Here is a 26903-nt window from a genome sequence, read left to right as displayed (position 1 = left end):
AGAGCGTATGCCAACAACCATAATTCTTTCTGGTTTAAATAAGTAAATATATTTGATAACATCCCTAAATTATAATGTTATTTTCTACAGGATAGAGAAACCAGAATAAGCCTCTTCGATTACCTTCAATAGGAAAAATAAAATAATTTCCAACTTTCCTTACCAATTTAAAAGTTAAGACCGTGTTCAGGTTTCCTGCAATATAGACTAAACAAACATTCGTCTAATGTTAGGCAAACTGTGCTGCAAGACGTTAAAATGGTCTTGTGTAATGCAAAGGTAAAGACTGGAGGTGTATGAAATTATAAGGTAACACGTCTTAGGTTCACAAAATTTGTCAGCCTATAAAATTTCGTTTTAAAGCAAAAAGTCCTGCATTGAAAGCTCTGCATACGATTTGGTGAGGCTGTAGCGCTCCCCTATCCTATTTGCAAAAAAAGTAATTGGGATTATTTGTAAATGCCCACACATTTACAACGGGTTTAGTTCCCCCAACTTTTCCGGTGTCCATTCCCATGGGTGCACCGATGATTCCACTTATCAAGTACATTTTCAACTAAAGAAAAGTCTTTACATTTAGCAGATTTTCTTCAGTGATAAGTAAAATCTGAGATTTTGTGATTCGAGATTTAAGAATGATGACCATTAGTTTCCTCTTTAGGTGTTGTACCTCTCATAAAATTGGAACAAAAACATGCAATTAACTACCTGTAGGGCTTCATGGACAGTAAGAAAAGCATAGTTCAATTGAAATTTAAACGAATCTGCTATATTTATACTGGTTTAAATATAAATGAAAGAGGAAACATCACAGAATTTATGATGATGAAAACACATGCTTTGCACCTTTGTGAAAGGCATAACATGTATTCAACGCTAGCCGCAGCTGTTATGAATTGCACAGTGCAGAGAAAAATGGCCAAATATAGACTTTATTTTACTCAAAAGACATGTGGAAAGCCATTTCAGGAAACAGCAGCACGTCATATTACAAGGATTTAAGGGTACCTAGTTATTAGCATGGAGTTGAATAGTTTAGTGTGGGGTTGAATCAACTGTGAACGTTTAATTTAAACTAAAATTAGACAATAATTTGAATGGCTAAATGAGGAAAATTAAGTCAGTGGTTATTGTTTCTGGAGATCATGTCTGGTTTTATAAAATGTCTTAGTTTATTAATCACATAGTTCACTGCAAGTTGAAGGCAGCTGTATCACTGTCGTTCTGGTATTCTGAGAAGTCTCATAATAGTTGTATACAAGCAGTCATGCAAACCCAGAATCTGTGTGAGACGATAGCTAACATACTCTAGAAAGAGTCTTAATATATGCCTAACTGTTTCAATATTAGATTTCCTTTACCTACAGGAGCAAGTATGCCTGCAATACATGCACCTGAGCCTACAGCAAGGCGATACATGCGTATCATTTATATCTTTCACTTGCCCAAATTATTACAAATTAATCTGGTCCCTCGCTCCTTTCAATGTCTCATTATTTTTTTATGACAACGTTACTGGCCTTATAGAGATGGGAGAATCAATAAATGCACTAGTTCCATCAGCAGCTGGCCCCAATTATTCAAAAGTACTGGTGAACCAAGGCCAACCTAAGTTATCCCTGGGTCAATGTTGGTCAGGGCAGAGCTGGCCATTCTGCTGCTCTGGCATTTTCCTATGGGCTGCTGGATGGAGTGAAGGGGCTATGCTCAAAGCTGGGTCAGCTACCATGACCCAACAAAGATCTTCCCCGTAGTCCCCATTCTAGCCTCTCGGTCCTACAGTGTGGGGAAGGTTTAAACATTTTTTGTAGGGCTGGTTCTGGTTTCTTATGGCGCTGCCATTAGTTCAGCTAAGCTCTAGTCTTGACACTTACATAGGTTAAAAGTCTCATGGTGAGGTCAGGCCACTTCCAGCTTATAAGGTGCCTTCTAATCATTCTATAAAATAAGTGTAATCCTGAAGACTCCTCTGAGCTTATGGTCCAGGCAAAAAGATCTCTAGCGTGTCTCTTTTGGAGCCCCATGGAAGTGAACCCTATTAAAAGCATCTCAGTTGACAAATAACTTACTGTTCAGACATAGGAAATACCCCTAGTAACAATAATGTTTTCCTGGCGACTCATCAAATGGTGACATAGTTATTAGCAGGCACAAATCTGAGGAATTCCTGTTTCTCGGAAACCTAACTATAAAGCTACAACTGGTGGGTGGTTGGGAGGGCTGGGGGGGAGGAGTGTGTGTGTGTGTGTGTGTATTTTGATTATGTATATTGATTTATAGATGCGAAGATTGATTACTCTTCTCTTCTGCATTTATCAATGGGCTCTGCTAGCTGAAGAGATCGGAGCTGCGCGTTTGCTATAAGACCTCCCTATGTAGAGTTAAATTCATTTCACCTGACAAAATTCAATGCGAGACACAAATGATGGATTTTCTGTGAACATTTATTCCATTAGCGCACAGAAACCCATAGTTCATGAGCAACGCTCTAGTACGAATCCTGTTACAATGTGTTACACCACCATACCTGTTCCATCTACAGAAAAAACAAAATGCCCGATCCAAGGGTGGAGAAACAGGCTTGTCACTGTTCATTACCAATGAGTTAAGTAAGGGTTTCCCAACAATTTCGAGAGGGCCCGTGAGGGACTGCAGCGCCACCCCCACGAGGAGCTTTTGCCCAATGATGATGCTATACACTCGCAGGGGTGTGTGAGGGCACCACGAGTTACATATAGGAGTACCCTCTCTCCTCTCTGCACACTCATATATCTTTTGGAGACATCTCATATCGCCTACAGCATATCTGGTTGCTGTAGAATTTCCCTTCCCCTTTGAGGAACTGATACCATCCACATTGGTAACAATATTTTAAACATCCACAAACTTAATTTTACAACTAGGTGTACAGTTGGTTCATTCAATCATTGTCCATCATGCAAATATACTCTGCTGGCCACTCCGTATAAGGAATGGCCAACACTCTCCAGTTATGCATCTTATTAATATAGGCAAAGAATAGTTTGATGAAACTTAAAAGGCAACAGGAAGAACTAACTGGATAGTACATGCACTAGATGCTCTGGACCCCTCCGATAAAATAACAAACCAAAGCAGAGGAATAGGCCAACTTGCCAGTGGTACAAAGGACAGCTGGACGAAAAGATGAGGGGCAAGAAAACAAGTTACTTACCTGTAACTACAGTTATCCAGTATTGGTATCTTTCATAGATTCACATGCCTGAATCATTCCCCGTCGCCGAGGCGGGAGTCTCGGTAGATAAAAAAGTAGTGCCAAAAATAATTAGTAGTAGTAGTAGTAGTAGGCCCAAAGAGAAAAGGCCCTAAGGCCTATATCTTAGAAGCCTATCTACCTTGTTATGTAAAATAACCCAAGAATTGGTAGCAACCAATCAGACATCAGCACCCTTCTAGAACCCTCTCAGCAGAGCCAGCTCTCCTCAGATTTTCCTAGCACGAGTGGGAAGCTTATATCCCAAACATAGAGAACTGACTCTGCGGGGAGGAGGGTGGGTGCATGTGAATCTATGAAAGATACCAATACTGGATAACTGTAGTTACAGGTAAGTAACTTGTTTTCTTATCCAGTATTGGGGTATCTTTCATAGATTCACATGCCTGAATCAGAGTAGCAAGCAGTATGCCAAGCATACAGTCGTTTGCGGATGGTGGGAGACTATTGCTGATACACTCCCAATTACGCCCGCAACTTGATAAGTAGAAGGCATAAGATGTTTTCTGTTAAAATTCAAACATCTATCTTACATAAAGAAAAGACAACGTAGCTTAAAATATAGCAATTATAAACAGTAAATTGAAGAAACATATATAAATATCTGACCTTAGTTTAACAGATGCTGAAGGACGGCTTGTCCTACCGCTGTATCCTCCTGCAGAGTAGATTGCAGACAGTAGTGCTTCGTGAATGTGTGAACATTCCTCCACGTTGCAGCACGACAAATATTCTCCAAGGATACTCCTGCGAACAATGCAGTAGATGCTGCCATAGTTCTAGTAGAATGCGCCTTGACCTTTCTTTGTAATGGTTTATTGGCTTTATCATGACAAAAATGAATTGTAGAAGCCAACCATCTGGCTATAGTCGCTTTAGTCACAGCAGACCCAAGTGTAGCTTGACCATAAGCTACAAGCAATTGATTGGACCGCCTGATGTCCTTCGTCCTTTGCAAGTAAAATTTCAGACAGCGTTTTATATCCAGTGAATGCAACGCTCGCTCAGCTGGAGTGGCTGGATTTGGGAAGAAAACCTTTAGTTTCACTGGCTCATTTAAGTGGAACTGAGTCGGAACTTTAGGGATGAATCGTGGATTTGTCCTGAGAGTAACAAAGTCTTTGGAGAACTGCAAAAAGGGTTCTGAGATGGTGAACGCTTGAATCTCACTGACTCTTCGAGCCGATGTAAGAGCCAAAAGAATAGCTACCTTCCATGTTAAAATTTTTAGCTCAGCCTTGTGGATAGGTTCAAAAGGCCTTTTCATCAATTGAGCTAGAACTGTGTTCAACTCCCACTCTGGAGGAGGTGCACGAATTGGTGGAAAAACGCGGAATAACCCCTTCATAAATTGTTTTATTAATGAAGAGGAACAGAGCGAAGGTTTAGAGGTACTCTTCCTGAATCTTGATAGAGCCGCAAGATGAACTTTAATTGATGAAAATGCAAGTCCCGATTTGGCTAGGGATAACAAATAAGGAAGGATTTGCTCTACTGGAGCTTGTAAAGGATGGACATCCTTCCCCTCGCACCAATGACAAAATCGCTTCCACTTCAAACGATAAGTTTTTAAAGTACTTTGTGCGCGTGACTTAGATAGAATCTCACGGCATTCCTGTGAAATGGTTAGATCTTTGTATTCTAGGAAATCAGGAGCCATGCGTGCAAGTGCAGCGACTGTGGATCTGGATGGAGTATTTGACCCCTTTCCCTTGTCAACATCGTCATTGTTGGTATTAGACGGATGGAGCTGTGAGCTAGAAGAAGCAGCTCCTGGAACCAATATTGCCTTGGCCAACGGGGTGCAATCAGGATGAGGCGGCAATGTTCCATTTTCACTTTGCGGATCACTTTCGCAATTAGTGGTATCGGGGGAAAAGCGTACGCACAAAGCCCTGACCATCTCATGGACAGGGCATTTCCTCTTGATCCCTGTTGAGGGAATCTGCTTGCGTAATAGCGGCATTTCTTGTTTTCCCTTGTAGCAAACAAATCCAGTGCCGGTTTGCCCCATGACTGAAAAATTTCGTCTAGTTGCTTCTGCTCTATCTCCCATTCGTGACAGCCTGCCAGGGATCTGCTTAGGTTGTCGGCCAACGTGTTGTGAAGGCCCCTGACGTGCTCCGCTCGTAAGGATATCTTGTGTGTTGTAAGCCATTCCCATAGTTCCTGAGCTTCCTGCGAAAGGGACAGTGACCTCGTTCCTCCCTGTTTGTTGACGTAATACATGCTGGTAGTGTTGTCCGTGCGGACCAGCACTGAGGCCCCTGCAATCCTCGGGAGGAACGCCTGCAGAGTGAGAAAAATGGCGCGAAGCTCCAGTCTGTTGATATGTTGTTGGCGGTATTCCTGGGACCATCGTCCCTGAATCTGTAGATCTTGGAGATGTCCTCCCCACCCCTCCATGGAGGCGTCTGTTGTTACCACGAATTCTGGAGGAGATGTTAGAAAAGAAAGGCCCAAAGTCAGGTTTTCCATCCGTGACCACCAATGCAGAGAGACTCTCATCTGAGGTGTTATCCTGATGGAGTCGTTGAACGACCCCAAGGCCTGTTTCCATTGTAGATGTAACGAACAAGTTACTTACCTTCGGTAACGCTTTTTCTGGTGGATACAGTATCTGCCTGTGGATTCCTCACCTTGTGAATATCCCCTGCGCCAGCAACAATCGGAAACTTTTGTAGCAGTCCACGCCGATGGGGTCGAAGATGACGTCACAGAGACACGACTCCGCTCGCGACTCCACTGACGTCACCGGCTCCATAAGAAGACCTCCTCGGCGTGATGACGTCAGTTCCGCCCCTTTTTTCCGTGCCTTCGAGGCACATGGACGGACTGACAGCAATATGTACATAAACAGCATACACAGTACACAATATGCATATCAACACACACAGTGTGGAAAAGAAACATCAAAGCACTAGAAATAACCCAATGTCCTTGACAGTCATAAATACATTTGAAATCATCAATAGAACTACCGTCATAGAGTCACTGGAATAGAAGGATGGACAACGGGGAGGCGGGTGGGTCGGTGAGGAATCCACAGGCAGATACTGTATCCACCAGAAAAAGCGTTACCGAAGGTAAGTAACTTGTTCTTCTGATGGATACATCTGCCAGTGGATTCCTCACCTTGTGAATAGATTCCACAGCAGTCCCCACTCCCGGAGGAGGGTGTCCATCCCCCTATACCAGAAAATCCTGAAGGACGGAACGGGCAAAATGTCCGTCCCTCCTCACCTCAGAGTCTAAACAATAATGTTTTGCAAAGGTGTGAAGGGAGGCCCAAGTTGCCGCCCTACAAATGTCCTCCACAGGAACACCCCTAGACAAAGCAGAGGTAGAAGACTTAGCTCTAGTGGAATGAGCTCTTAAACCCTCCGGAGGCTCCTTACCAGCTAGGGAGTAGCAGATCTTGATGCATAGCACAATCCATCTTGAAAGGGTGCGCTTGTGCACCGCACGACCCTTTCTGCAGCCAGCAAAGCCCACAAAGAGCTGGTCATCAATCCTGTAGTCCTTAGTCCTGTCCAGGTAAAAGCTCACCGCCCTCTTAGGGTCCAAACGGTGAAGTCTCTCCTCCTCCTTGGAAGGGTGAGGGGGAGGATAAAAGGTAGGAAGGGTAATGGACTGCCCCAGATGGAAGGGAGTTACCACCTTAGGCAAAAACGCAGCCCTGGTCCGGAGAACCATTCGTTCAGCATGCACAGTCAAGAATGGGGGTTTTGAACTAAGAGCTTGAAGCTCACTTACTCTCCTTGCCGAGGTGATTGCAACGAGGAAAACCGTCTTAAAAGACAACAGTCTCAAGGGACACTTATGTAAGGGCTCGAAAGGAGAACCCATAAGATAAGTCAGTACAAGGTTTAAGTCCCATTGAGGTACAATAAAGGGAGTAGGAGGGAATTTATTCGTAAGGCCCTTGAGAAACCTAAGCACAATAGGTGATTTAAACAAGGACGGCTGATCCGGCAGGCATAGGAAAGCCGACAAAGCCGATAAATATCCCTTAACAGTGGCCACAGCAAAGCCTTGCTGGGCAAGAGAAAGAGCAAACTGCAGAATGTTAGACAAACGAGCCTTCAAGGGATCAATCGACCTCTCTCCACACCAGAGAACGAACTTAGACCATCTATAGGAGTATATGGATTTGGTGGAGTGTCGCCTGGCCGATAAAATAACATCCACCACATCTGGCGGGAGAGAGAAAGAATTCAGGTTGCCCCGTTCAATCTCCAGGCATGAAGGTGTAAGCTCTGGAGGTGGGGGTGTAGAACCTGCCCCTCCGACTGCGAGAGGAGGTCTGCCCTCAGAGGGAGACGGAGCGGAGGGCATGAGGAGAGGTGGAGAAGATCTGTGTACCACACCCTTCTTGGCCAATCCGGGGCGATCAATATAACTTGGGCCCGGTCTTGGCGAACCTTCCTCAGAACCCGAGGAATCAAGGGTATGGGAGGAAACGCGTAAAGGAGTCGAGAGCCCCAACTCAACTGAAACGCGTCTCCCAACGCCCCCTGCATCGGATACTGGAGACTGCAGAATGACAGGCAGTGCGCGTTCTCGAAAGTGGCAAACAGATCCACCCGAGGAGTTCCCCACGTCCGAAAGACGTGACGAACTACCTCCGGATGGAGCCTCCACTCGTGGTCGGCAGAGAACTGCCGACTGAGACTGTCCGCACGTACGTTCAGCACCCCGGCCAGATGATTCGCCATCAGACAAATCCGATGGTCCTGAGCCCAGGACCATAGACGCAGGGCCTCTCTGCATAGACAAAGAGACCCCACTCCTCCCTGCTTGTTTATATACCACATCGCGGTAGTGTTGTCCGTCAGAACCTGAACAGACCGACCGCGAAGGGAAGGGAGAAAGGCCTTGAGCGCCAAGCGTATCGCCCGTAACTCCAGAAGGTTGATGTGAAGCAACCTTTCCTCTGGAGACCAAAGACCCTTGATCTCCAGATCCCCCAGATGCGCACCCCACCCTAAGGTGGATGCATCCGTTATCACTGTGGTCACCGATGGAGGTAGATGAAAGGGCCTTCCTTGAGACACATTGCCCTCCACGCTCCACCAAGATAGATCCGCTGCAGCTTCTCTGGAGATCCTCACAGACTCCCTGAGATCCCCTTTGTGCTGATACCACTGCTTGCGGAGGCACCACTGGAGCGCCCTCATGTGCCAGCGTGCATTGTTGACCAACAGTATGCAGGAAGCGAACAGACCGAGCAGGCGAAGGACCTTCAGAACTGGAACAACCGCTCCGCTGAAAAACAAAGGAATCATTTCCTGTATGTCGAGAATCCTTTGAGGAGGAGGGAATGCTCGACACACAGTAGTGTCCAGTACCGCACCTATGAACAGGTTGCGCTGAGAGGGCACCAGGTGAGATTTGGGCACGTTGATCGAAAAACCCAATCTGTACAACAGCCGAGTTGTATCCTGCAGATGACACAGCACCTTCTCCGACGACTCCGCCTTGATCAGCCAGTCGTCCAAATAAGGGAAAACCGAAATTCCCGATCTTCTGAGATGGGCTGCCACCACTGCCATCACCTTTGTGAAGACTCGAGGTGCCGAAGTAAGACCAAACGGGAGGACCGCAAACTGATAATGTTGCGATCCTACCGTGAAACGGAGATACTTCCTGTGCGACTTCAGGATGGGGATGTGAAAATACGCATCCTGCAAGTCGAGCGACACCATCCAGTCCTCCTGATTCAGCGCCTGAAGAACCTGCGCAAGGGTGAGCATCTTGAACTTCTCCTGTTTCAGGTAAAAGTTCAGGATTCTGAGGTCTAGTATCGGACGCAATCTGCCGTCCTTCTTCGGGATCAGAAAATACCGGGAGTAGCATCCCTGACCCCTCTCCTGCTCCGGAACCACCTCTATCGCCCCTTTCTGAAACAACTTCAGGACTTCTTCCTGCAGGAGAAGACGGTGGTCCTCCGAGCAAGCACCTTGGCAAGGAGGGTAAACTGGAGGAAATTCCCGAAAGGGAAGGGCGTACCCATTTTCTACAAGATCCAGAACCCAAAGGTCTGTAGTAACCGATTCCCAATCCTGTAGAAAATGGGTAAGCCGGCCCCCCACAGGACCAGCATGATCCGGAATGTCGAATCTAGGGCTGTTTTGCGGTGGTGGGAGGGGCTGAGGAAGAGGAAGAGGAGGAGGAGAGTTGACGGCCACGTGAGCGACCTCTAAGTCTTCCTCTATATCCCTTGGAGCTTTGCTGCTGCTGCTGCTGCTGCTGCTGCTGGGCTGGTCTATAAGAACGAAAACTCGCCCTTCCAAAACCTCTGTACCTCTTGAAAGTACCTCTCGGCTGGGATTGAAGGCCCAACGACCTAGCCGTAGCCTTACTCTCTTTGAAGCGCTCGAGAGCAGCATCAGCCTTCTTCCCGAACAGACCAGACCCATCAAAAGGTAAATCCAACAAGGTCGACTGGACATCCGAAGAAAATTCGGAGGACTTAAGCCATGCACCCCTCCTGGTGGCAACTGAAGACCCCATGACCCTGGCAACTGAGTCTGCTGTATCCAAGCCACTCTGTATAACCTGGCGAGCAGCCGCCTGGGCATCCGACAGTACTTCACTGAAGCCTGCCCTATCCACCTCCGACAGCTTCGGTGCCAACTTTTTAGCTGAATCCATAAGCGCATGGATATAGCGCCCCAATAAACAAGTCGCATTAGAAGACTTTAATGCCATACTGGCTGAAGAAAAGACTTTCTTGGCTGATTGGTCCACCTTCTTGGCCTCTCTGTCCCCTGGGACCTGAGGAAACGCACCTTTTGAACGCCCAGAACAAGCAGCCTGAACGACCAGACTTTCAGGTGAAGGGTGAGATGACAAAAACTCAGGATCCCCCGGAGCCACCCTATATCTCCTTGCAACCACCTTGGACACCGCAGGAGCCGAAAAAGGCTTGCGCCACACATCCAACACAGGCTCCAATATCGCTTCATTAAAAGGCAACAGCGGCTCTGACACCGCAGTTGGAGAGTGCAACACCTCAGTCAAGATATTGGACTTGAACTCAACAGATGGCAATTGAAGGTCCAACAACTCTGCAGCCTTTCTGATTACAGCATGATAAGGAGCCGCGTCTTTAGAAGGTTCATCTGAAGGAGGAGTGATCTCCCACTCCGGAGACAAATCCAACCCACTTGCCTCCTTCAACTCGTCAAACACCTCATCGGATTCGACCAATTCTCCCTCTTCAGCCTCATCCATAAGATAGCTCCTCTCCTCCAGCACTCTCTGCGCCTCCCTCCTGGAACGGATCCGCACCTGCGGCGTCGGCGGCGCCGTGATCGAATCCGACGGCGCCGGCAGAGGCGTCGAACGTGGATCAGCTGGAGCAGCCGGCGTCGAACGCGGTCGAGTCGGCGCCGGTGAAGAGGGAAGCGGCGTCGATGTTTTCGGCGCCGGCACCTGCCAAGACGGCGTCGCTGGGAAGAAAGGCATAAACGGCGCTTGAGGATAAACCTGCGGCACTCCCAGATTAAAAGCCATCGGACCCATCGGACCCATAGGTGCACCAGAGGAATACATGGCCCGTGAGAACACCCCATACATCGCATTGAGATACTGCGAGGGGTCCTGACCTGGATTAGGGAAAGCCGGATACTGGTCAGGTAACACCGGACTCGGGCCTGCCGGCGCCGACGGTGGAACTTGCGGCGTCACAGACTCACCCGGAGCCTGATCATCCTCATCCTGGGCCGGAGTCGGAGACGGAGCCGAAGGACCTGCAGGACCTGGAGAAGCCATCGGCGCCGGAGAGGACGCCGGCACCGGCGAATCAGCCGGAGAAAACACAGGAGAAGATGGAACGGGAGGCGAAGCCGGAACAGGAGAAGGAGGCACTGACTCCCTTCGACGCCGAGCAGGTGATTTAGACTTCGACGTCGAGGCCTTGTGATGAGACGAATGCCTCCTTTTCTTCTTATGCTTCTTGCTCTTTGAAGCATGTCCCGAAGTCGACTTGGAAGCCGACCTCGACCTCGACCTCGACCTGGATCTTCTTCTACCTCTTTTCTCCTTTCTCTTCATCCGGGCGATAAAGAGCTTTGCCTCTCTTTCCTTAAGAGCCTTTGAGCTCATCTTCCTGCAACACGAACATCCTTCAACATCGTGGTCCGATGACAAACACCAAACGCAGTCGTCATGCGGGTCAGTGATGGACATGTGTTTGCCACATTCATGGCAAGGCTTGAAACCAGACTTCCTTGCCGACATTCTCGAAGAAAGACAGAGAAACTTCGAAATAAACACAAAGTAACAGGTAAAGCTACCAGTAACGATTCCCGAAATCCGTTGGCGTCGTCGGCGCGGAAAAAAGGGAACTGACGTCATCACGCCGAGGAGGTCTTCTTATGGAGCCGGTGACGTCAGTGGAGTCGCGAGCGGAGTCGTGTCTCTGTGACGTCATCTTCGACCCCATCGGCGTGGACTGCTACAAAAGTTTCCGATTGTTGCTGGCGCAGGGGATATTCACAAGGTGAGGAATCCACTGGCAGATGTATCCATCAGAATGTTCCTGCAGAGGTCTCATTCGGAGCCTTGCTAAAGGTACAAGATTTATAGTTGAAGAACACATCCCCAGCAGAGACGCAAACCTCCGGACAGAAACTGACTTTCTTCTTGCGATTGAAAGTGCTAGCTTTTGTAAACGAAGTTGACGTTCCTCTGACAAGAATGCCTTGCATTGTTTGGTGTCCAGCATTGCTCCCAGAAACTGAATTCTCTGTAGAGGGAGCAGTTGAGATTTGCTGTTGTTGAGAGTGAGGCCTAAGTTTGAGAATAGACTTAGGCATGCCGAAACTGCCTCTACGGTAGTCTGCTTCGAAGGGCCTTTGAGCAGCCAGTCGTCCAGGTACGGAAATACCTGTATTCCCTGTGACCTTAGAGTCGCTGCTACTGGTGCAAGACACTTTGTAAAAATTCTTGGAGCAGATTTCAGTCCGAACGGAAGGACTTTGAACTGATAGTGGACGCCAGCCACTACAAATCGCAGGTACTTGCGATGCTTGGGAAGGATAGGAATGTGGAAGTACGCGTCCTCCATGTCCAGAGAAGCCATAAAATCCCCATTGTTTAGGCAGCTCAACACTTCGGCCAGTGTAACCATCCGAAAACTCTGCTTCTTTAGAAATTTGTTGAGCTTGCGGAGATCCAGAATCGGGCGCCACTCCCCTGACTTTTTCTTTATGAGGAAAAATCGAGAATAGAACCCGGTTCCCTTCTGGGGCGAAGGAACTTTCTCTATTGCGTTCTTGCGGAGCATTATTAAAGCTTCTTTGAACAATAAGTGAAGACGAGGGGAAGGGGGACCCCTGGGCGGGGCAGTAGGGGGTTGTTTTGAGAACTCCAGGGTGTGACCGTTTCTGACTAAGTCGATGACCCAACGATCCGAGGTGATCTCCTCCCAATTGTGAGCAAAAGCTGTTATCTTTGCTCCTACTGGGAGGGAAGGAGGGATGACTGGCGTCCAGCGTAACTCATTGCTTCTTGTTGGCGTCGCGACCCTGATTGTTCGATCGCCTTCTTCCTCCCTGACGAGAGAAACTATTCGAGGAAGATTGCCTGTAAGATGATCGTCCATAAGGCTGTCTATATTGAGACTGATATTGCCTATTTTGCTGACTTTGATAATTTCCCCTTGAAACAAAGCCTCGACCTCTTGCACCACGGAAAGATCCCCGTTTGTATTGGAGAGCAGCTAGTGACTTAGCTGTATCCGTATCAGTCTTGATTGCTAGGAGGGCCTCGTCTATGTGTTTCCCAAACAAGGATTCTCCATCATAGGCCATATCAATGATCTTGGCTTGAACCTCTGGCCTAAAAGATGTTGCTTTAAGCCATCCTTGACGCCTAAGAACTGCTGCCCCTGCAAGCTGCCTAAAGTTGGTATTTGCAATATCAAGAGCACAGTCTATGATCTCTGATGCGGCTCGTTCTCCCTCTTGAAGTATTTTCCTTGCCTCTTGTTGACGATCCTCAGGAATGAGGTCTATAAATTCAGAGAATTCTGACCACATCTGGCGGTCATAGCGACCAAGAATGGCCAAGGAGTTTGCAGCCTTGATAGAAGTTGCCGCCATCGTAGAGAACTTCTTGCCGATCAGATCCAATCTTCGCCCTTCTCTATCCGGCGGCGTCGATATCGGCATAGCCGGATTTTTGGACTTTTGTTGAGCAGCCTGTGATATAACGGAATCTGGTCGGGGATGACCGATGAGACAGGAGGGCGTCTCTGGAGGAGCACGATATTTCTTATCAATACGAGGGAGGACCGCAGGTACAGAAGCAGGTGTTTTCATAATTTTTAACCCCTCATTCCAAATAAAATCGATGATGGGAATTGCTCTGGTAATTTTCCTTTGCTCCTCTTTAAAGTCATGGAGGAAACAATCCGTATGCTCCACAGTGACTGGTAATTGAAACCTGACTGCTGCACGCTGCATTAAATTGTGAAAGCCACCTATATCCTCTGGAGGAGAATCCGATGGTTGTGGAATAGGTGGAGAAGGCATGGGAATAATGTAATCATCCCAAGGATCCAGATTGGTGTCCTTATCCGGTACTTCACCCTCTTCGATATCTTCCTCATCAGTGGAAATGGTATCATGGTGCGATTGTGTACCCGAACCAGCAGGGTGAATCGGCGAATTTGGCATGTCCGTGTGCGACTCTTCCGTCGGTTGTATATTAGGAAGAGGTTGTTGTGGAGGAAAGCGTTGGCGGTAATCCGCCAGCATGGCCTGAAGGTCCTGTATCAGTGTAGGCGGGAGATGACTTGATTCTCTACGATCCCAATCCCTTGAGGGATGCCTGTAAACTGGTGCAGCAAGGCCTTCCTGGTAAGCATGCTCATGGTAGTCATCCTCCTCATCCATCTCCTGACACTTAATATGCAACTCCGAGGGGTGCCTAGCTATCCCGAAAGGACCCTCATCATCCTCCTCTTCATAATCATCCCCTTCCGTATACGAGTCCAGGATATGCGAAGGCAGCAAAGGAGAAATATTGCTGTAATCCTGTTTATGAAAAGTCCTTAGCTGAATATGCGTGTACGCAATAGGCGTAACCTGGGTAGTTGGAATCGCTTTAAGGAAACCTCTCGTCGACGGGCTTCCCCTCATAGACGGACTTGTTGTCTTTTGAGGCGTCGACGGGATTGTCATTGTCGTCGACGGGAGCGTCATCGTCGACGAGGTCTTCGTCGTCGACGGGATCGTCATCGTCGACGAGGTCTTCGCCGTCGACGGAATTGTCGTCGTCGTCGACGGGGTCTTCGCCGTCGACGGGATCGTCATCGTCGACGAAATAGTCGCCGTCGACGAGGTCTTCGCCGTCGACGGGGTGTTTGTCGTCGACGGGGTCTTTGTCGTCGACGGGGTCTTCGCCGTCGACGAGGTCTTCGCCGTCGACGAGGTCTTCGCCGTCGACGAGGTCTTCGCCGTCGACGGGGTCTTCGTCGTCGACGGGGTCTTCGTCGTAGTCGTCGACGTGATTTTCGTCGTCGACGGGGTTGTCGTCGATGGGGTTTTCGTCGTCGATGTTGTCATCGACGATGCTGACAGAACTTCCTTTAAGCTCGACGTCGACGCAATTGTCGACGGAGTCTTAGACGCCCTAGGAGACATGATAGGTGACGATATCGAAGTAGTGGAGACTGTAGCCGTCGACAGAGGAGCCGCAGAAGTCACAGAGATAGTATAAGATGATCCCACTGACAAAGTCTTAACCTGAGATTTACTCACGGTTTTTGTAGTTGAAGACTTCTTGGATCTGTCAGAGTTTTGTGACTTCTGTGAATGGTCAGAAGTTACATGAGAGGCCTTATGATGTTTTCTCCCTTCACTGGAAGAACTATCAATTGATCTAGCTCTCTTGCTAGATGTCGAGGCCTTGTCATCCTCCTCAGCCGAGGAAGATTTCAACCATAACAAAACTCTTGCCTCTCTGTCCCTTAAGGTCTTAGGAGGGAAAGTCCGGCAAATTCTACAGTCCTTAGCAACATGCTTAGGATGTAGACAATAAATACACTCCTCATGCTGGTCGTCTACATGGACCCTCTTCTTATCACAGGTCCTGCAGGGTCTAAACAAAGCTTTTTTGTCAGACATGACTGAAGAAAAGAAGAAACTGAGTAGGCACTCAGGGAGACTCCCTTCCACACGACGTGCGGTGAAAATCTGAGGAGAGCTGGCTCTGCTGAGAGGGTTCTAGAAGGGTGCTGATGTCTGATTGGTTGCTACCAATTCTTGGGTTATTTTACATAACAAGGTAGATAGGCTTCTAAGATATAGGCCTTAGGGCCTTTTCTCTTTGGGCCTACTACTACTACTACTACTAATTATTTTTGGCACTACTTTTTTATCTACCGAGACTCCCGCCTCGGCGACGGGGAATGATTCAGGCATGTGAATCTATGAAAGATACCCCAATACTGGATAAGCTACAATTCTTGATGCAAGAGCAAAGGGAGATGATCCCACAAAACCACCAAGGAAGGAGAATAAGCTGACTTAGTGAGCACATTAGAGAAGGGTTAATCTGAAACCACTTGTGCAACCAGCAAGCACACATCTGTGAATCTGAGCTAAATAAAACTCACCCATCGCCCTAAACCCCCAATCTCAACCCATTATCTCCCATAGCCAACACCAACTTCGTTAAAAAATATGGAATAGTATTAGCTGATTCTTAAAATGGACGCATCTAGCCTGCTGGTGAACCACAATCAGCATCAGCCATGACGCAATATTCCCTCAACACTCTCGGCTGATATAAGGAAAATAGCTAGGGTGCCGCTCCGAAACCGATTAGCCCTTGGTGTTCTGAGACTTACAGTCAACACACCCCTCCTAAAGAAACCACCAGTAGATGCATGGGTAATGTTGATCCAATCAATACAATACTTCTCGAACTATTAGTAAATAACAATATTCTGGAAAAAGGCTAAAAGAACGGTAGAAATACCCAACACTGATTTTGTGTAAAACCACCCCAAACCCTCCCCTCAAGTACATTGGATAACTTTTGTCCTCGGCCTCCCCCTCCACCCCGGTGAAGCGATTCCTTCCACTTCAAGCAAAGACAATTAATATGGATTGGGTGCAAGAAATAGTCTGCAGTTGTGGTGCCATGCAGAATGCAATAGGAGTCTCCCATGTATCTTCTAATGCTGAATATGCCAATGGGCATTGCTATTAGGGTACACTTTCAAATGTCTGCCATTGGCATCCAAACTCATAGCAAACAAGACACCGGCCAGGGCACTCAGTTAATATTTTGAAAAGTAATTGAAATACATATAGTATTGGATGAAAGAGAGCTTCATTTGATCTACATAGTCAAAACCAAAATCTCAAAATTAAGGGACGACAACTTAAGACACTTGCCGTTATCTGGGCTCCCTCCCAAACAGGCTCCTCTGCAGTCTGTAGCCACTTGAGAACCAGACTGCGAGGATGTGATCAACTTATAAAATGAAAACATATGCAACCCAAAGCATCCTAAAAACACCCCGACAGACTCCAGGCGAAATCAAATCAAGGAGCAAATTTAAAATATACTGCAGCATGAAAAGTCCTAAAGGCCAGTTTACATGTCTAAGTCGTGAGCCTTCCTAACATCTTGGAAGATTCTCTACCGACTTCTTTAATAAGCCGGCTCTGGTTTTGACCGGAAATGAACACTATAGGGGAGCTGGTTATGGTGAATTCCACTTCTCACTGCAGCTCAAACAAAAAGTTAGTGAGCTACCCCAACTGTGTGATGTACAGGATAGCGATTTAAAGAACAGGATCAGAGGGATGTTATTTCACAAAAATGGTCCAGTAGGCTGAATGGCACCGACAAGATGATACTTTGTCTTTTACAAAAAAAAAAAAAAAACCACTACATCAGGTGACCTCATCCTTGCGTGGATGCTGATAAAATGTTGATAAATGATGGCTGGACCACTTACAAAATCATCAATAGCTGTTACTGGCTCAGGACATTGCAGGTATGTTCAAATATGTTAGTCAGAGAGCTCTTTTATATATTGGCTTAGTTCCTACACAAGACTCTTGGCAAATAGGGTTGTGGCTACAACCTCATGAGGATTCAGTTTGTGTACATTAATACCCGACAAAAGACTCTCTTATTTGATGCAGGCACATAGCCTCTCAAGTCAACTATTGTGAATATCCCCAAACCCTCTCCCACAATATATACGGGTTTAATTACCTTGTGGGTTTTTCACAGTTACTACAAGGGCCCATGGAATCTGTAGTGCTCCAGCCAACTTTCCATTACTGGTGAACAACGTAATAACTCTCACCTCTCCGGAAAGATAATGCCTGGCCTATTCAGAATTGGATCCTTGTTCCAATAAAGCAACTAAGGGCCAGATGTAACAAAGGGTTTTACCCATTCTGTGTCTATGGGAAAATGTGTTCATACATATGGCACCAAGTGCTATAAGTTACTGCTCTTTGGATAAGATTCCTTCCAGAGGTCCCTGTGTTAGTAGCTTTCAATGCTCTTACACAATAATGGTTCTTGTAACAGAGTAAAAAAGCATCTAGAAGCATCTTCAGAGTAATACTGCCAAAGGTGTAGGTGAATCAGCAACCCTACGTGTGGCCTCCTTGGGACCTATCTTGTCTTGCAGTCGAATATGATAAATGTTAGATTTAAGCCGATAACTAGCCAAAGAAAATACCCTACCTGTGACAAAACCACAAGTTCTGAGAGCTCTCGCAAGAATTTTTAAAATAGCAAGGCCCCAGTCAAAATCTCTATTTTTGGACAGGGTGCGAAATATGTTACTCCAGTTATGAAATCTACCTAAAGACCCAGGCATATTAACCAAACATACAATTGACCTAAAGACTCAAATACAATCGTCTCAGAACTGTTCTTTTCCCACAAGGATCATTTAGAGCACATATGAAAGGGAAATAGTAAATGTAAGGATTCTACCAGCACCTATATTATGCTGATGAAAGGCACCTATTAGAAAGACAAAGGAGTGTGTTCCGCAGCAAGGATATAAAGAAAAGAGAAAGGTAGCATTGGGAAGGCAATGGCCAAACCAAGCAGGTTTATTGAGGCCTGATACCCAAAGCAAGCAATGCAGAATACATGAGGTCTGAGCTAAATGATGGCTCGCATCGGTCACAGAAACATGCCTGGAGAAATATGGTCATGCGCTTCAGTCCTAGTGAAATGTGTATCAACAATCAAAATAAGGGATATCCCGTGTAGGAAATAGTAATGTGAGATAAAGAAGTTACAACATTTAGCAATGGTGGTTTTTGAAGCAGACTTTCCAACATCCAAGCCTGATAGCCAGAAGAAAGTATATCCCTGGTTTTGCACAGACAGGAGCTTGGGGCATACCGGGCATCATTGCTTCATAACACTCCTCAGGCAAAAAAGACCAGAGGTGTAAGAAAAAGGCTGGGTGAGGAATCTAATTTAAGCCGGTGAATACTATGTAATTTTAGAAATGTTTAGGACTTCATTGTTGATGTAATGGCAAGGAGGAATGTTCTTTTCCATGCAAGCAGCCTCATGCCTCAGAAGTCCATCAACTCCAAGGGCATGTGTGATAGGGCAAGGCTGAGGTTTCAACATAGCAGTAAGGCTTCTAACTGCAGGCAACAAATGTACCAAGCAAGTCAGATTTAGTTGCTGGCTTTGCAGAAGGTAGAAAATAATGGAGTAGGCCTATTTTTGTAGGCTCTGGTGACTAGTAAGTAGACCAAAGTATTTTTGTACTTCAGCTTACATCACAAGATTGATATCCTGTGTATTGCGGAATTAGGTCTACTGATCGACTATAAATCAAACTTTTTGACCAGTTGCCTTTGTCGCATAAAGTTCTGTAACATGACAACTATTTAACTAAGGTGATAAAGTGGTTATTCATTGTAAAAATAATACTTAAAATGCCGTATTGCCCCAATATCCTTGGGTAGGAAGTCTTGGTAGTGTCACTCCCAATCAAAACTTGAAAATGGTAACTGTTCCAGTCTGTCGTCCTCTGGATTCCCCTAGTGTGTGAATTATCTATTCATCCAATTTACTGACGCACTGATCATCGTGAAGCCACACAACACATTCTTTCAGCCAAGATCTGTTGGCTGTTCATTTTGTAACCATCGGTTGATGTTGCTACTCACTCTGCCAGACACATTCTTGTTGTTTGTAAATGGACTTAGATATTCTGTGAGTGTCCTGTTGCAGGTTTTAAACATCTGGTCATACTTTACATAGCAATGCCCAAATACACCACTGTGAAGGTGGCAGATCAGTACATTTTTGTCAGATTTGCAAATCAGATATTCCACCAGCAATTCATACAACCTAGCAACCCCTTCAGTGACGGCCGACCTATGCGTTTTCATGCTTTTTTATTATTTTCTTGGCAACCCTAGATGTTGAAGCCCTATATAAATTCAGAATGAATGAGTTAATGCAGAAACCCTCCATGAGAAAGGTCAAATGTGCAGGGCTTCATTTCCTAGGTCACTACTACTAGAATGACAAAATAACATACCGCCGAAGTGTTCAGCGGTATGGGCGCAGGCTGGATGCCATGTATGGTATGGTTGGGGGTATTTTATTCCTCATAATATATAGCTCATTAGTCTAGAGGGTTGTCTTTTTAGCTCCTCCATTTCGAAAGATGCTAAAATTGCTAAGCAGAACTATGACATGTTTGCATTTTAAATCAGACCTGGCTTTTTTAACAAAGAGTATTTAACATGCGAGGATTTTTTTAATCCAAATTAACCATTTTAAAATTCTTACCCACAAGTCGCAGACTGCAAATTGTTTTCATTAGAGAATAAAATCATGGCTGGTATAAACTGTCACATTACATTTTTTTAAAAATTGGCTCCTAGTGAGGGGAAGCTTCAAAGCAATAAAAGCAACCCTAGCCAGAATATAAAGCTGATTCACAGTTAAAAAAATTGAAATAGGTTTTTAAAACAACATATTCAAGAGTGCCTGTTTGGGATTGGTACCTTGACTGTGCAAAGTACAGCCATGCTGCTCTGCCCTCGCCTGTGAGATGTATTGTTTACAATAAAGGGCTTAGAGACCACCCATTGCTTATCATTTGCTGGCTTCAGTGTCACTCTTCTTTGCTGCCTCCTAAAGGCTAGAGCAGGCCAAGCATCACTTCAATTGATTTTTGTGGAGCATGGACCAAGCACAAATTGATTCAACTTAATTAGTGCCCATCTGCTGTGATTGAGGCAGTATTTCTTCTTCTTTCTCCTCCTACCCATTCCTTCCCTCACCGGTTGCTCTCTCACCCACACCTCCCTTGTACTGCTTTCCCCCTCTCTTGTTGTTGCTGCTCCTACCCAGTACATCCCCTGTGTTGCGTCCCCCACTCCATTTACACAAAAAAAAACATACTGCACAGCAGTGCTGACTGCTGTGCAACATGGCTAAAAAATAAAAGCATTGTGACGCAGTCAATACTATCCACGTCAAAGAGCTTTTTTTCTTGACTTCAAGCCATGTTACACAGTTGCTTGTGCGGCTGTGCAACAAGTCTATAAACATTGAGAAAACCTATAGGTCTTGCATAGGCGAGACCTATTGGCTTTACCAATGCTTGTGTTTTTTGGGTACATTGGCACTGAATCTTGCAGCTTACAGCTGCAGCTCGGCTTGGCATGCTGCTGCTTGTCTATCAGTGCAAGGTAGGGCTGTAAAATACTTTTCTGGGCCAGAAAAGACGTGTGGATGCCGAAATAGAGGCGGAAACATTGAGAACTTGCGAAGAAGAAGTTGCACTGACAACCGAACACAAGTTCTTAGAGCTGGAACAAGTAAAAGTTGCATTTTCCCTGCCTCTGGCGCATTGGTAATTTGTTTGAGCAGTCACACACATTTTTCTTTCCCATCTTCTGATGGAAGAAGGCCACCCACGGTGAGCGGTCATGAAGTTTAAGGAGGTATTATATAACTATTCACTTGTGGTAAACTATTACTGATTAGTAGTGCTGCAAATGTTGTAATACATATACATTCTGACGTCAGAACCCATCTGTAATGAGAACACAAATGATGGGAGGTTATGAAGAAATCATTAACTCCCTTATAAAATATAATATAGAAAATGTTGGTGAACAGGGTTGACGGAGTGGCAGGAAGTCTGACATACAAAGAAAAAGAGTCATTATGAACAAATTAAATCTTATCAAAGGGGAAATAAAGCAAAAGCAGAAACACATGTGTTTTGGCACTCAATGTTATGGCAGAAGAGGAACTGCAGAAAGATTGATATTTGTGAATGTCACAAGGAAGAAGAAGATGAGATTTATTCAGAAGAGGAAAAGGATGGCTAGGACAGCCTTGTCCCAAACAGGGAGATGCAGCACAGACCGTTTTCCAGCGAGATACATTTGAGATGGGCAGAAATTGAAGATCCAATATGTCAAGGACAATTAAAAACAGATTCAGTCTATAAACACTTTGTGAAGTTTTAAGAAAAGGATACATTCATGCTCACAGCTGTAGTATAGACTCATGGCCAGACAGTCGGCTCGGGCAATGGCCAGACAGTCGGCTCGGGCAATGGCCAGACAGTCGGCTCGGGCAATGGCCAGACAGTCGGCTCGGGCAATGGCCAGACAGTCGGCTCGGGCAATGGTCAGACAGTCGGCTCGGGCAATGGCCAGACAGTCGGCTCGGGCAATGGCCAGACAGTCGGCTCGGGCAATGGCCAGACAGTCGGCTCGGGCAATGGCCAGACAGTCGGCTCGAGCAATGGCCAGACAGTCGGCTCGAGCAATGGCCAGACAGTCGGCTCGAGCAATGGCCAGACAGTCGGCTCGAGCAATGGCCAGACAGTCGGCTCGAGCAATGGCCAGACAGTCGGCTCGAGCAATGGCCAGACAGTCGGCTCGGGCAATGGCCAGACAGTCGGCTCGGGCAATGGCCAGACAGTCGGCTCGGGCAATGGCCAGACAGTCGGCTCGGGCAATGGCCAGACAGTCGGCTCGGGCAATGGCCAGACAGACGGCTCGGGCAATGGCCAGACAGACGGCTCGGGCAATGGCCAGACAGACGGCTCGGGCAATGGCCAGACAGACGGCTCGGGCAATGGCCAGACAGATGGCTCGGGCAATGGCCGGACTGTCAGCTCAGGAAATGACCGGACTGTCAGCTCAGGAAATGACCGGACTGTCAGCTCAGGAAATGACCTGACTGTCAGCTCAGGAAATGACCAGGTAGTCAGCTCAGTAAATGACCAGGTAGTCAGCTCAGTAAATGACTGGATAGTCAGCTCATACAATTTTTTTTTTTTCTTTTTAAAACATGTTTTTATTGCAGCATTTTAAGCAAAACAACCATCGGGGCAACCGGCACCCACGTACAATCTCCGATCGCACCCTACGGTTTAGCAATGCACACAGCCATTTAGCCCATATCCCGGGGGCCGGGCGGCATATTTAGACAGTTAATCAAATTAACACAACTATCGCCTCATAGCGATGCCCGGTCCATGCCCCATGAGAGCCTCTGCTTTCTGTCCAATCAGATTCTCTCCCCAAATCCAACTCGTTATAACACTACCCTCCTACCCCATGAACTCCCCCCCCGCCCACCCCACCCCCCAACTGCTGCTGATGTAGGCCCCTCCAGTGGTCCCTAACTCTAATTCGTGCCAGTCGTCGGGGATTACGTCCATGTTCCCCAGCCTCAAGGAACTCCGCTCCCCTCGCGCTCTCGTTCCACCCGCTCCAGCCGGCTATCCTGCAGAGCCTGCCCGATCATCTCCCAAGCCCTCACCCACTCTAACCCCTTCTCGTTATCCGCCTTAGTCGCCTGCCGCAGTCTAATCTCACTCTCGCATCTAGACCATTTTAACAACTCGGATATCCACCGCCCGACTGACGGGCCCTCCCGGGATTTCCAGTGCCATGTAATTTCTCTCTGAGCCAACATGAGCCCCAAGTCAATGAATTTGCTCGTCACTTTCGTCTTTGCCGTGTGAGGGAACCAAAGCAACAAACACGCCCCCATGTCAAACTCCACCTCCCGGTCAGTTATTGCATTCAAGATCTCCCCCACCTCAGCCCAGTACGACCCAAGCTTCGGGCATCCCCACAGCATATGGTCTAGTTCAGCTCCCAGTGTGAAGCATCGCGGGCAAGCGGCATCCCGCACCTTAAAGTACCGACTAATCTTTCCCGGGGTCAAATATGCCCTATGGAGGATGAAGAAATGCACCTGCTGAAAGCGGGCATTCCCACTACCCTTCCATGTCCTCCGCAGGATGTGGCTCCAGATCGTGTCCGGAATGGGTTTGCCTATGCTTTCCTCCCACCGCTCCTTCAATGCCGCGAGCGGCTCCAGCCCCTCCTGCAGCAATCTAGCCTGGAGGCAGGTCACCGCCTTAATCGTTCCCGCCGCCATCACCACGTACTGGCAGGTCAGGGCTGCAGTGGGTTCCGCCAGCCCCTCCCTCCAGTGTTTTTGTATCGCCGCGCTCACCGCCGCGTGCAGGAGATAACTCCCATCCGGGAGGCCAAACTGCTCCTGCAAAACCCCGAAGGGGGCCAGCGCCCCGTCTATGTAGAGGTCCCCCACCATCTGCAGCCCCAGCTCTTCCCACTCCGCCAGCGGGGACCAGTCGCCTCCATGCGGCAGTGCCGTCAACATCCCCAGCGGGATCTCCGGTGCATAAGGTCGCCCCGCTTTCGCCCTCTTCATACCCCTCTGCCAGCATAACCGGAGAGTTCGCTCTTCGATGGATAAATCTCTCAGGTCCAGTTTCTGTTGCATGACTATGTAGGACAGGACATGCCTTTGGATGCCAGTCCCCCGATAGTCAGCTCATACAATGACCGGAATTTTCTGTATTACTCAAATCCATAGAGAAAATATAGGTTCAGACATTTAGCAGTGACGTTGCCCTTTGATGGGTTATTGAAACCATCTCATCCGTTACTGTGCTAGAACTGTGCTGTGCTGCACTAACAGACTGTTGGATTCAGAATTGCTTTACACTTACATACACGTGACAAAACAGATATCTACAAAAAAAAGTTACGGCAAAAAAACTAGCCACATTAAAGGAACCAAAAATCTTTATTATTTCAGTAGCAACAGGGTCACAGCACATTTTAAGGAGAATTTATCAGCCTCGTACACCCCACTAAAATAGAGCAGGTTTATATCAAAGGAAGACCACAATGACATATCCAACTTGCTTCTGGAGAGGTGGTGCACACGAGCTAAGAAAACCTCCAACTTGTTCTGATTCAAAATTGAAAAGGGAAGCACTTTGGACTTCTTCATTGGAATTCTTAACAAGAGTAACTAAAATCAAACAAATTGGAAAGTATAAAACGCAAAATACAGCCATTCTCAGTCAACCAAGGTATTTTGAACAATCATGAGCTGGCCACTGAGCCCAGTTTGAATGGTTTCAATGCAAGCCTGCATTGATAGGCATTTTATGGATTCATGGTGCTTAAAAATGTATGGGTAGGGGAGTAAACAATAACACACTAAGTCTACAACTCAAGTACTAATCCATCAATTGCCTCCAAGTCATGGTTATCAAAAGGACATCATACCGTGAAGCTGTTGTTGACATTTTTTGTGCTTGATTCTGCTACACTGGCATCGGACAGATCCACTTCATCAAAAATTAGAGACTGTAAATGGAAGAGAACACAAACGTATTACAAACCAGCATAATATATTCACAACAAAACACTCACACAGTAGTAGTATTTGCACATGTTCTACGTCTAGCATTAAGGATGGTCAATAAGAAAATTTAAACCAAATTACACAACCTGTCCAAAGTTTTTTGTCTTGTTTTAAAATATTCCGCAATCAACAAATGAAAACATCACAAAATCTGTGAGAGGGAGTAGTAAGTGGAAAGGAGGAGAAGAGCAAGCGGGAAGTAAGAAAGTTACCGTGCAGAGGGCTCAAACCAATAACGACTTGGCAAAACATGGGAAGGGGAAATTGTATTGTTCTGCATCAAAGCATTCACATATCGAAGGCTACAGTTGGATTACATAGGTTTTGCCTTTGCTAAGGCTAGAGTACTGGGCGAGTCACAAAGTAATTTTAGCTAGAGGTTTTGGAACCCCATCCATTAGCATGTCGGCTAGCTAGCCCTTATGCCAACTCCACTTCCTCTGCTGACCCATCAAGGATGCATATCTTTAGATCAGGTGAAAGGAGGAAACAGGTGTTTCAAGAGGTCAGCAGTGGCGGCTCCTCCACTAAGGCAGAGGCGAATCGCCCTACTTGCAAAAAGGAGAACTAAAATGATAACGCAAAGTTATTATCATTTTATTTTTCTGTACTGCGCCAGTTTGGTTTTTAGTACAGGCATGGTGAGGCTGGGCCACAGGGAGGTGTGGCTGATGCACCATAAGTGCGCATGACAGTTTGGGTGGTTGTCTTGGGCTGGCCAAACCATCATGCACACTTCAGAATTTCTCCACCCGGCTGTGTTGTACAGCCGAGTGGAGAACTGTCCCAGGCTCCCAGCCCTGCCTAAATGGTGAACCAGGCCTGTCAGAGCAATCACAATGCTGCTGTCATGCTGGTGATAGCAGTGCCGTGATTGGCTAGGGAGTCTGGAAGCCTGTGTGCTTCCTGTTTCCGTGCGTCGTGGACAAAAGAATGTCAGTTGGAGAGGCGGTGACCGGTAGGTAAGTGAATTTCTTTTCTACCCCACAGTACTCAGTAGCTGCCGCCTGGAGGTTGGAGAACAGAGGAGCAGTGAGAATTCTTTAGCACGGAGACTTCCTACTCAGGCACCGTTTCCCCTAAATTGCTGCAACAACAGCAAGCCAAATCATGAGCATTAGGAAACATGGCTGATGGTGTGAAATGGGAATCGGTTGAGAGAGATTTCAGGGGCAGTGTCTTCCTTTGAAAAGAATAACTATGGGGGGCAGTGCAAACGAGGGAGGCCTCAAAAATAGAAGATATAATAGTGCTTTAAGTGTAATGAAAAAGGTGGGAGGTCTCAAAAAGGTATGTGGACAATAAGTCTAGTATCTGGGCAACTCACTGAGTTTTCTTTTGTTGCATCCACACATTTCACACGACAATGAACACAAACATGTGAAACAAGGCAGACCTATTAGCTTTGCCAAAGCTTGTAAGCTGTATCAGGCAAATAAGGAGCAGTGATTTTGTTTTGAATAATTATAATTGAAAATGTGAGACTGTGCTTTAAGCATTCATAAGATCCGTGAAAGGGGTAGTCCTCTTCAGAGTCCCTAATCACTCTGGTCTCCCCTCCTCAGCACTTTCCTCCACAGTTTCTCACTGTGTTAAAACATGTCAAAAACATTTCATCCATCTTTCTGAAATCATTTATCTGCACATCTCATACATTATTCATTTCCTGTTCAGCATCATTTTCATTATTCTTCTGCACTCGCTTCTTTTCATCTCCTCCAAGTCAGCATTCTCTCGTCCATACAGACAGAATACAACCACACTGTAGTGCCCTGCTGGATATATAACAAATCAGCCCCTCTCTATGGACTGTACTTACACCCACCCAAGACCCATCCAACACAGGCATCACTGGTCAGGTGACCCTGCTAATAAAAAAAGCTGGGCTTAC

General features: G+C 46.6%; 1 protein-coding gene across 7 annotated transcripts in view; it reads right to left on the bottom strand.

Annotated features, from left to right (window-relative positions):
- DGKH (diacylglycerol kinase eta) overlaps positions 1-26903 on the bottom strand; it is a 725438-nt gene that overhangs the window by 338160 nt on the left and 360375 nt on the right. For all 7 annotated transcript variants that reach the window (XM_085621806.1, XM_085621809.1, XM_085621807.1 and 4 more), the window contains one exon: positions 24874-24954. In XM_085621806.1, the coding sequence (XP_085477932.1) occupies positions 24874-24954 (81 nt within the window). The remainder of the gene's footprint in view (positions 1-24873; positions 24955-26903) is intronic.

This window comes from Triturus cristatus, chromosome 8, assembly GCF_964204655.1.
Source record: "Triturus cristatus chromosome 8, aTriCri1.1, whole genome shotgun sequence".
Classification (NCBI taxonomy): Eukaryota; Metazoa; Chordata; class Amphibia; order Caudata; family Salamandridae; genus Triturus; species Triturus cristatus.
Note: the sequence above shows the minus strand (reverse complement) of the source record. Positions and strands in the feature narration are given on the sequence as shown.